At 35.3% G+C, this 12,101-nt stretch overlaps 1 protein-coding gene across 1 annotated transcript; it reads left to right on the top strand.

The window, feature by feature from the left end:
- Positions 1-315: 315 nt before the first annotated feature.
- Positions 316-3,151, top strand: LOC135739203 (somatostatin receptor type 2). The gene has a single exon (XM_065257454.2). It carries the CDS (start codon positions 813-815, stop codon positions 1,863-1,865), a length of 1,053 nt encoding a protein of 350 aa, XP_065113526.2. The 5' UTR covers positions 316-812; the 3' UTR covers positions 1,866-3,151.
- The last annotated feature ends 8,950 nt before the right edge of the window (positions 3,152-12,101 follow it).

Genomic DNA, 12,101 nt, shown 5'->3' with positions numbered 1-12,101 from the left:
TCCAAAGATGAATGAATCACTGACCAACAAATAAAGACAATCAGCATGTAATATAAACATAAGAGGGGTGAAAATGCAATGTATTAAAACAAGCAGAGGGATTCATCACTCATCCGTGGGGATGTATCTAGAAAGTGGGTGGCCTGGAGGGGAAGTTGGGGGTTGATCAGCTCAGATTGACCCCCCACTGAACTGCGAGGAGAGAGAGGAAACAGAGGGGTGGAATGAGGGAGGAAAATGCGAGGGAGAGATTAAGGGAGTGTGAAAGAATGAAAAGTGCATTTAGTTATAAAAACAAGAGTATTGTAACAGATGGCACCTTAGAAACCTCATGACAGCGGATTGGATCGAGTCGGCACAGCTTATCACATAAACAGGGCAGACGGGGAAAGGCTGTCAACGAATAACTTTCCACACACACTTGGACGCACACACGCACACTCTCACACTCCGGGCGCTGTTGGGGGGATATATAAGACCTCACCAGGAGGGTCTTAGACCCACTAGATTTCTCTGAGGGAATGCTTTGCAGTTTGGGTTTTTCTTTCACATTGATCTATCTGCAAAAATCTTACATGCCCTTTGAGTGCCAGAGAGAGTAGCAGTTTTTGGGTAAAGTATGCTTTTCTTTGATGCCCAATGCTGATTTTTTTTTTTTAAATGGGAAAATAAATCAGCTTTATTGACACGAGAAGAAAGAAAGCTTAAGGATGTAATCTTGAAGTAAGGACTATTTTCTCTGCAACGTTTTAGACTTCGCTGGCATTTTGAATTGTTTTCTTTCTTTTTTCTGTTTAAACTGCAAACCAAAAATGGAAACACCAATGCCTTTAGGAATATTTTATGACAATGTATCAGTTCTGGATCTGGACAGTGCTTCAATAAACAACATCTTTATTAACAAGGATTTTGATGCCTTCAGTGTCACCATGGCTGTCCTCTACCTGGCAGTATGCATTGTGGGATTGGGCGGGAACTCTTTGGTCATCATCACAATCCTAAAGCTGGACAAAATGTCATCTGCCACCACCGTCTACATTTTCAACCTGGCTTTGGCTGATGGCCTCTTCATGGTAGGACTTCCATTCATTGCTATCCAAAATTTCCAGGACCAGTGGATCTTTGGAGACGCGGTCTGTAAACTGGTTATGGTTCTGGATGGCATCAACCAATTTACCAGCATATTCTGCCTGACCGTGATGAGCGTGGACCGCTACATGGCCCTGGTAGATCCGCTGCGCTTCGCTCGCTGGCGGACACCACAGCGGGCAAAAATCATTGCTGCTCTGATGTGGTTTATTTCTCTTTTTCCTGTCATACCAATGGCTATTCATTTTTCGGCCCACTACGGTATGTGCACCATAGACCCTCAGTTGGCCTCGGACACCTGGTGGTTAAGCTTTCTCATCTACACGTTCATACTGGGTTTTGCTTTGCCATTTACTGTAATGATTGTGTTTTACACCGCACTAGTGGTGACTCTAAGAAATGCCAATCGGCAACATGATGGCGCTTCTTCCTCTGTGGAAAGCCACAGGCTGGAGAAACAGGTAACCAAGATGGTGGTGGCAGTTGTTGTGGTATTTGGCATCTGCTGGCTGCCGTTTTACGTCTTCAACTTTTGCTCTCTGCACCAAATAGACTTTCTACTCAACTTCACCCGCGGCTTTGAGTTCGTGGTGCTCTTGTCCTACTCGTGGAGCTGTGCCAATCCCATACTGTACGCGTGTCTGTCGGAAACTTTCCGAAGACATTTCCACGCCCTGCTGTGCCCCCACAAAAGCTCCCTTACGCAGTGTGATAGAGACACTGAGGGTTACATCCTGCGTGACACTAACATACCAGATATGAACGTGTTAGCTTAGGACGGCCTTTGTTGTCACCAATCAATATATTGCTTTAAATATCAGTGCTTGTGTAGCAATATTGTAGGGAGACAATCCCTGCTTTAACATCAATTTTTTATAGTGCTGACTTTTGTGCCACTTTTGCTATTTAACAATTTAGAAGAAAGACTGTAGCATTGATATGGGGGTAAGTGGAACGTCATTACATGATACTTACTGTGGACACAGAGAGTTTACTCTGTGTCTCCATGCAATAGATGGACTCTGTAGAGCGATTATGCAATTTCTGCCCACCCCAACAAAGTGCTTTCCGATTGATTGTGGATTTTTGGATGATGTCACCGTTGTCATGGCATCCAGCTTGGCCTGAGTTATGTGAGATGGGATTCTCGTGTGACTGCGGCCAAATGACTTAAGAATGTGATTGTAAATCTTGGCCGAGCAGTTGATGAATTACATGTTAATAGCCACAACTTCCAATTTACTGAGAATTATCTACACAGGGTATTATTTTTTTTTTTTTATGACATTTTAATGCCATTTGTTATGGAAATATTTTAGTGAAAATTATGCATCTTATTTTCCAGATCAATTTTTTTATTTTACATTATACTTTGATCATAAATTAATGGTGCCTTTTAATGCAATCTCATGGCAATTCGTACATATGTTAGGAGATGGCTAATTCAAATTATTTAGTACGACCACACTTGTTTTTGTACGATTTGCTTTCCTGCCTATGATGGTGTTGTTAGGGGCAGGGTTTCATTATTGTTTTTTTTTTTTAAGATTACCATGCGTTTTGTACGATTCACTTTGTATGAATTCAGAAATTGTCAACTCTTAAAATCTGTACGAATTTCTGTGAGATCAGGCTGTTTTGTACAATTCACTTTATACGAATTTATGCAAATTAGCCAACTCCTTAAATACGTACAAATTTCTGTGAGATCAGGCTGATTTTGTACAATTCACTTTATACGAATTCTTACAAATTAGCCCATTTAAAAAATCTTTATGAATTTCTGTGAGATCTAGCTGTTTTTGTATCAATTTCATAAAAATCAGCCAACTCTTAAACTATGTATGAATTCCTGTGAGATGAGGCTGTTTTGTTTTAATGTATCACAGTATGATATATATATATTAGCTTTGTAATGGCAGTATATTTGTGCCAATGTTTTACTATATTGCATGTATAGGATATGAATTATCATTAAAGAACATAGTTTATACTACTTTATACATTATGAAACCAAATATATGTAAATTATCATTGTTCAAAAATATTAAAAAAGTGCATCTAATGAGACTAAAGTGTATTTACATTTTGCATTTGTCTGATACTTTTATCTGAAGCACATTCAATCTAAACAACACAAAGCTCTACCAAATGAGATATAGGACAACAATTCTTGTTTAGGAAAGGTAGTCTAATTAAACATTTATAAATGTCTCGTCTCAGCACATCCAACCAAAACAATTTACTAGCTGACTTTACTTTCTGGAGAAACAGACATCTGCCTCCAATTTGAGTAGTTTCAGAATAAGCGCAACACATTTTACAAGGGAAATTGTAATCTATCATCTACAAAAAACTTGATTTAGGTTGGTATTAATTTTTAGACAGGGTTAGAAAAATTGCGACACAGAAATATGGTGGACAACTGAAACCCATCTGGTCTTTCTCTCACATCTGGCCACATTTGAAATTTGAAAACATGTTTTTGCAGCAGTTTTATAGACAGCCAAGGTGCAATACAAGCCTATAACATGCCTTTCCCTTTTTTATTGTTGAAAATAAGGGTACAAGCAAAAAGGCTTAAACTATTTAAAGCATTCCCATGTGTGAATGTAGAAAACAATATCCCATGATTCCAAGCAACACAATTACATCCATCAAGAATTAATATTTTACATAAAACAGATGCAATGTCAGCTTATCAAATCTTCCACACAAATCAATCAAGATACAAAATTAGAAGGATGGGAATAGCTCTGAACGCTAAATATGTACCAGAACAGTTTAAAATATCATCTCTCAGGGGTTTATGAAATCACATCTCTTACACTGACCAAAGGGCAACACTACTTCAGAAAAAAATGAAATTATTTCAGCATCAGTAAACAGGACACTATACTGTAAATATAGCATTAACTCAGTTCATGAACTCGTAGTCCATGTTTATCAGCTTTAAGGTCATCTATAATGCTAGCCTACTATTGAACTTTAAGCACACATACATATTTAAAACGTTTAATCTTTGTGTCCTGAGAAAACAGACCAAAAATGTTGAGTATGTCCATCTTCACCGAGGCATTATTTGAAAAATAAAATGATCTATAGAGTAAGAAGATACCCAAATACTGCTGAAACCTACTGTAATAGCAATATTAAGTAACAGGTATGGTTTTATTGTCATTTAAGCAAAAGGTTATAGGCTATTTTAAAAATGGATGAGTCCTTTAACATATTTGACATAACCAATTGTCTTGTTTCAACCGGAAATGCGTCAACACAGGAAAAAAAACTCTTGCACATCTTTAACCAATGACTTATGTGGTCTGAATTTTATTAAAGATGCCATCCATCAAATGCATGTTAAACACATTTATTTTTGTTTCCCAGTCTTGGTTGTGTTGTGTTTATTTTATATTCAGGAATGTTTTTTGACCTTGCTATTATAAATCAGCCTAAATCTGTTCAGTTGAAAGTGATGCATATTTTTGTGACCAGAATCCATTATATTCAAATGGGAGCCTACAACAACATCATTACAGTAAGTCATTCTTAGCAAATTGTATTTTCATGAGGGATTCATTTTCTCCAGTAAATAGCAACGACTTTTAAATCAGTCATCACCCGGACAGTTTTGGAGGTTTTATTCATGGCTTCACAACCGTTGGATTTGAGCCTTAAAAACATCCTTTTAAACTCTTGGCTTCCTTATTTGACTTTAATTATCTATAGTATCCATAATAAACACTTTTTAATTGGACTTTACTTGGATTATTATGCAGCCTTGTTCATGTCAGAATGAAGAAGCCAAGACATCACTTGAGGAGAAAAGAAGGAAAATTAATAAACAAAATGCCTTATGATTTTATCTTCTATCCATGTTTAACTGCAACTAAAGTAATGGCAATATGTTACAATTTTTTTGATAATTAAGAAAATTAAGATCCTTAAAGGGATAGTCACCCAAAAATTGAAAATTCTGTCATCATTTTCTCATCCTCATGTTCTTCGTCTTTTTTTTTTAAACATTTGATAAATGATGATAAGCACACAGCTGATTGTAACCACTGACTTTCCAAATAAGAAAACAAATATTATGGAAGTATTGCGATAAATGACGAAGAAAATATTTTGATAAATGATGGTAAGCACACAGTTGACGTATTTGGTTTTCCTACTAGGGAAGTAAATGGTTATAATCACACCATCATTTATTAAGATATCTTCTTTTGTGTTCATCAGTAAAGAGAAATTCATACATGTTTAGAACAACATGAGAATGAGAAAATTATCATGAGACAGAATTATCATTTTTGGTTGAGCTTTAAGCTACACTGTAAAAAAAATCCGTAGAAATTACAATGTTATTGCAGCTGGGTTGCCGGTAATTTACCGTAGATTTACATTTATGTTATTTACTGGCAACAGTTTGTTCAAAGTTAAATACATTTTAAATATTAACAAGTCTTTATCTTTATAGAATAAAACTATACAATAATAGCCTCATGCAAAGCATTCTGGGAACCAGAAATCATCATAAACCTTTTTCTGTTTTTTGCTTCAGATTTTCTTTCCCAGAATGTTTTGCTTGATGCTGTTTTTTTAGTTTTACTCTGTAAAGACAAAGACTTGTAATTGTTTAATGTTCATTTAACTTTGAACAAAATGTTGCCAGTAAATAACATAAATTTAAATCTACGGTAAATTACTGGCAACCCAGCTGCAATTTCTACGGAATTTTTTTACAGTGACACCAAGCTGATGATCAGCTGTCAGACAGGTTTGAAATGTGTGGGCTTAAGTAAGTCATTGTCAATCTTTTTTTTGGCAAATTTAGCATGGCAAATTGGCGGTGGAGCCCACCTGAGATTCGAATCATTCTGATTGGCTGTTCAGCTTAGACAACCACTGCACAAAAAGAAAAACAGAAGTGACAAAGCAAGCAAATTAGAAAGTAAATTTTTACATTTCTCATTCCAATATGTGAATTTTTTTAAAGGGGCCGTGGCACAAGACTTTTTTAAGATGTCAAATAAATCTTTGGTGTCCCCAGAGCACATACAGTATGTGAAGTTTTAGCTAAAAAAAACATATAAATAATTTATTATAGCATGTTAAAATTGCCACTTTGTAGATGGGTGCAAAAAAGAGCCGTTTTGGGTGTGTCCTTTAAAATGCAAATGAGCTGATGAAATTCAAACACTGATCACAATGATGGTCCATTGTTGCAATTAAAACTAAATTGTGCTTTTCTCTGCACTAAATGGCAGTGCTGTGGTTGGATAGTGCAGATTAAGGGGTGGTTTTATTATAATAAGAGCTCCTTATGACATCATAAGGAGAGCCAAATTTCAACGACCTATTTTTTCATGTGCTTGTAGAGAATGGTTTACCAAAACTAAGTTACTGGGTTGATCTTTTTCACATTTTCTAGGTTGATAGAAGCACTGGGGACCCAATCATAGCACTTAAACATGGAAAAAGTCAGATTTTCATGCCATGGCCCCTTTAAAGCTCATATAACACACACCGTTTTTGGCAATTTAATGTTAATCTTGGTTACCTATAGAGTAGTATTTCATCCTTCATATGTCCAAAAAGTCTTTCATGTTGTTAAAAGATTATTAAAAGACAGAATGCTCATTCCGTTTTTTGCTGAAAAAAGATGAACACTTAAAGGAGTATGGTGCGTGGAGCTTAAGAGTTACGAGTATGCGCAGCCTTTAGATACTAATCTAACAGCTGTGACATTAATGGAAATCAAACTTAAATAAAAACTTTTTTTTAATAACTATGGCTTACAGTCAGATACAGCCTTACACATATGATCCAGAATCGGATACAGAGTCGGTAATTGATCAACAGGAACAACAGCACGACGTCTCTATCTGGTAATTAATCCTTGTTTGTTTATCCGCTTTTTTAATAAAAAACGTAAATATTGATGTGTTTTTTTCCATTTGCCCATTTAAAAGGTGTAAATGTCGTTGTGCACTACAATGCCAACTGAGGCGGAAACTGTTTGCTGTTTTTTGTGTTGTTTACATTACATGCATGTATGCGCTGATTCGATTGCAAACAAAACACGTAGATTATGATTTACTTATGCCTGTGGTTGCGACTTCCAAACAGGTTTGTTGTAAACAAGTGTCAAATCCGTGTCTGAGCCTTGTTTGTAAAGTAATCCTCTCCGAAATGCAGCCAGGAAACAAACATAAACCCATTCGCAATACCATTGCTGTCCGGGAAAAACGAACTGCATCCACTGGTGTCTTAAGACAGGTTTACTTAAAAAGCCGATGGATACCCCTGTTCTTAAAAAACTTTCCAAGACTTGTAGGAAAAAGGAGGCATGAGTTTGGTACTCCATCACAAGCTCAACTGCTCTTTTGACACTTTGCTTATGTACTGTATAGCATGAGGGTTACAACTCTTAACTGTGTTAATAAGTCAGATGAAATACCATTAACCCCCACTTTAAATACTGTATGGTTTATAAGGCATATTTGAAGGATATATTACAAATCCTTCTGTGTTAAAGGAATATTCCATTTTCTTAAAAGAAAAATCCAGATAATTTACTCACCACCATGTCATCCAAAATGTTGATGTTTTTCTTTGTTCAGTCGAGAAGAAATTATGTTTTTTGAGGAAAATATTACAGGATTTTTCTCATTTTAATGGACTTTAATAGAGTCCAACATTTAATACTTAACTCAACACTTAACAGTTTTTTTCAACGGAGTTTCAAAGGACTATAAACGATCCCAAACGAGGCATTAGGGTCTTATCTAGCGAAACGATTGTCATTTTTGACAAGAAAAATAAAAAATATGCTCTTTTAAACCACAACTTTTCGTCTAGGTCTGATCCAGCGCAACCGTGACGTAGGGAGGTCACGTGTTACATATATAAAACGCAAATTTGCGGACCATTGTAAACAATAAACTCACAAAGACATTAATTAGTATCAGTTGACAAACAACAACGTAAAAACGGTCCTCTTTTAACACATTTGTAAACACTGGGGCGGAATTTCGCGTTCGTCTTCTGTGACCTCTTGACGTCATGACGTATTGCGTGGGGTCACATCATGCATCACGACCTGATCTAGACGAGAAGTTGTGGTTTAAAAGTGGATATTTTTTATTTTTCTTATCAAAAATGACAATCGTTTCGCTAGATAAGACCCTTATGCCTCGTTTGGGATCGTTTATAGTCCTTTGAAACTCCGTTGAAAAATACTGTTATAGTGTTAAGTATTAAATGTTGGGCTCTATTAAAGTCCATTAAAATGAGAAAAATCCTGCAATGTTTTCTCAAAAAACATAATTTCTTCTCAACTGAACAAAGAAAGACATCAACGTTTTGGATGACATGGTGGTGAGTAAATTATCTGGATTTTTCTTTTAAGAAAATGGAATATTCCTTTAAGCGTCATTTGTGGGTGACTGGTAAGGGGGAATTCTCATTCTCACCAGGATGTATATATGCAAGATATTTGCCATTTCTGCATTGCTTTACTCAGAAATCATTTACATTAAAGCTGAAACTTAGATATTTTTTTGTTTATAGAGATGAGAATAATTATTTAAAATGGCTCATTTGTACATGTCTGACCCTTTACTTGTGTTTTTAAATAAGCTGTGTTTTTAGGAAAAAAAATTCACATGGAGAAAATAAAACCTTTCCTTTTTCATTTATAATCGTTTATCATTTTGATTTATATCGCCCCTTTTTTCAAGTAGCGTCTGTTTATTGTCTCTGTCACAGTTTACCTTCCATCAAGGATTTTCATGGCTTATCAGCTATTGACCTTTAACATCATATATTCTCAGTTTCAGCCCTTTTTGTTGACAAAGTGCTGCCAGAGGTGAAGGCCCACTGGTGTGTTGACTTGTGCTCTCTATTCCTGTTGCACATAAGTTTTTAGGTCTGTTTTAGGCAGACAATACTGTTGTTTACAGTCAGTTGCATTAAAAAGATACTCTAAAAACCTTTTATTTAGGTACCCAGTGTGAATGTAGCTATATTTACCACAAGTCAGTAAAACAAGTGTTTCATTTTAAATTGTTTGTATTTTTCACCCTCACTTTCTGGTCTCTGTTAGTTTAAGAAGCACATCCTTTCCATGAGAAATTAGATTTTTGTGACATGGTAGGGAAGTGAATAAAAATTTATGATTGATCAGTTAAAAAACAGGCTGATAAGATTAGCACCAATTTGGTAGGTTTAGAGGTAGATAGGGCTGCAGTCTGTGCATGCAATGTAAACAGGTTTGCCGTTGGGGTTCGTTGTACTTTTTAGCTGCCCCATCCTTCAATAATAGTTACTTTGTAAAGTGCGCATTATATTTGTCATAAAACAATGCATGCTAAAATGTGTTTAATTTATTTGTTTAAAAAAAATAATGTTTAGATACCTTAAAAAAAAACTAATAAAATATACTTAAGCTTCAGAGCGGTATTCAAGCCTAAGCGTTTCCCATCATGCATTATGTTCCGCCCTGATGTAAATTGTGAGACTTTTGCCCAAACCTTGCAAGATGTCGAATATAAATAGATATTACATATTTTGGTAGTATAATTTCTTTGGGTGCAAACATTGTTATGTATTTTGTAAAAAATCATATCAGATAATTAGAAACAACATTATGTTAGTTTATTCAGGGACTACGGTACTGAATAAACAGTGAACTTTAATAAAGCTACATGCACAAAATAAAGCGTTTTTCAGAGGTGCTAAGAATTCTGCTTCTGAAAGTTTCAGATAAGTGTAGATAATAATCTTTAAGTTTAGCAAATGTTCATTTCAGAGTGTTTATGTGTTTATTCTATTTAAAGAAACACTTAAAAAAAAATTAAGTAGCCTAAATAAAAAACGAATATGCTTTGGTGCATATTGCTACGTAAATTGACATTTTTACACTTGCTAGGTGTGTCCCTTCCCGTGAATAATTCTACATCCATGCTTGGGATCTTAACGCCCACTAGCACACTTGGGGCAAATACAGGAAATACGTCATGTAAGTAGTCAAGTGGTCAAGGGCAAAGACCACAAGTGTGAGTATTTGGACGCAGCCTCAGTTTAAATTTATAAAAAAAAAATCTTTCAAAATCATTGCAGAATATGCAACCATAGGTTTCTTTATGGTCAAACAAATTTTCTCACATTATGTCATTTGTTCATCTGGTGATAAGAAAAAGCCATGTTCGCATTGCAAATAATACCGCAAATAAAATTGCCTACATATGGTTGCCAGAGTAACGGTTAAGAATATCAGTTCTAAGATGTCATCACGTTGACACTGAATCAGTTTTTAAACTCAAAACAAACATTTTGTTGGAAAAGGATGTAATTGTAACTGGTTGTATATTCAAGAAGAACAAAATCTTCAATGTGCAAATCCCAGACAACCCCACACAGGGATAGTCCCCACACAAAATTTAAAGTCATCTGAAGTTGGGAAATTACTCACATCAACCATTAACCTTTCTGACCTGTCCATACTATATTCACTCCCACTGGTAGTCACTGCAATAAACTGGACATGGCCACATCCTGTCTCCAATAAACACTATGGCTTGTGCCTGAAGCTAAATTAGATCGAGCCATTCTGTCCATACAAAACCTATTAGCATCTATCCAACTTTGTCTTTATTGTATATCATTGTAAATATAAACCATTGCTGCAACCCAATTTGACTACTAATATTATGCCCTAAAATATGTACTGTTTTTGTTCTGCAAAAAAAAAAAAAATTATTCATAGAAAACAGTATGCAAGTGCTGGGACAAACAGTACTAAATGCATAACAAAAGTGACCAGTGGTGCACAGATAATGTTGTCATGAACAATTACACAAATTCCTAACATTGCAACTGGTTACACGTTCTATCGATGGTTCACTTTGGACATTTTACTAACTATAATGCGACTAGTATATACATTGTATTAATCGGTTGGGTAACACTTTACTTGAAGGGGTGTTCATAAGACTGACATTACACCTTCATAATCATGACATGACACGTGTCATGAACATGAAGGAGATTTTATGCATGTTTATAACAACATTAAGTGTCATTCACTCAATTATATAATTTTTAATGCAAAGATGACATTGTTTTAGATGTCTTTGTTATGACAACATGACATAAACCAATACATCATAACTTGACAACATACCTTGTCATAAACATGACATACCAGATTAATTATCAAACTTAAGAAACTATACCTTTGCTTCAATATTTAGTTGAGGTCAAGAAAAATATTCATGATGCTATTATAAAACAACTTGACAGCGTATTAACACTGACATTTGACAATGACATTTTAATGACAATTTCAATTTGTTTCACTGGCAAAAAGTGATCAGAAAAATATTCATGACACAATGATAATGGCCTCATGATAGCCAATGACAAAGCCAACCAAATGAACCATAAAGCTAGGTAGTGTCTTAAGTTTGATTATTAATATGCTATGCCATTGTTATAACAGATTAATGACAAGTTATGATGTATTGGTATATGTCAAGTTCTCATAACAAAGACATCTAAAAAAATTTAATCTTTGCATTAAAAGTGACATAATTGAGTGAATGACACTTAACGATAGTTGTCATAAACATGCATAAAATCTTCTTCATGTTCACAACACGTGTCATGTCACACTTTAAAAACAAATGCTGCTAAATAGCAATAAAAGTGTTCCTTTGCTCGTAATCATAGAAGAACCATTTTCAGTGCCATATAGCACCTGTGTAGCACCCATGTAGAACCATATAGTGCTATGTAGAACCACATGTGGTGCTATAGTGGTGCTATATGGCCCCCGTATAGTTCTTCATAGGTGCTTCACTGGTGCTATATGGCACTAAAAATGGTTCTTCCATGATTAAGAGCAAAGAACCACTTTAGTGCTATTTAGCACCTTTTGTTATGAAGGTTTCATGTCAGTCTTATGCACACCCTTTCAAGTAAAGTGTTACCGTAGAGCAGGGATGTGC

The sequence above is a fragment of the Paramisgurnus dabryanus genome, chromosome 1, assembly GCF_030506205.2.
Source record: "Paramisgurnus dabryanus chromosome 1, PD_genome_1.1, whole genome shotgun sequence".
Taxonomy (NCBI): Eukaryota; Metazoa; Chordata; class Actinopteri; order Cypriniformes; family Cobitidae; genus Paramisgurnus; species Paramisgurnus dabryanus.
The sequence above is the reverse complement of the archived record's forward strand: the minus strand, read 5'-3'. Positions and strand labels throughout refer to the sequence as shown.

Bases quoted from the DNA above. Each gene is read 5' to 3' on its own strand.
- LOC135739203 (XM_065257454.2), top strand. From the start codon at position 813: ATGGAAACACCAATGCCTTTAGGAATATTTTATGACAATGTATCAGTT.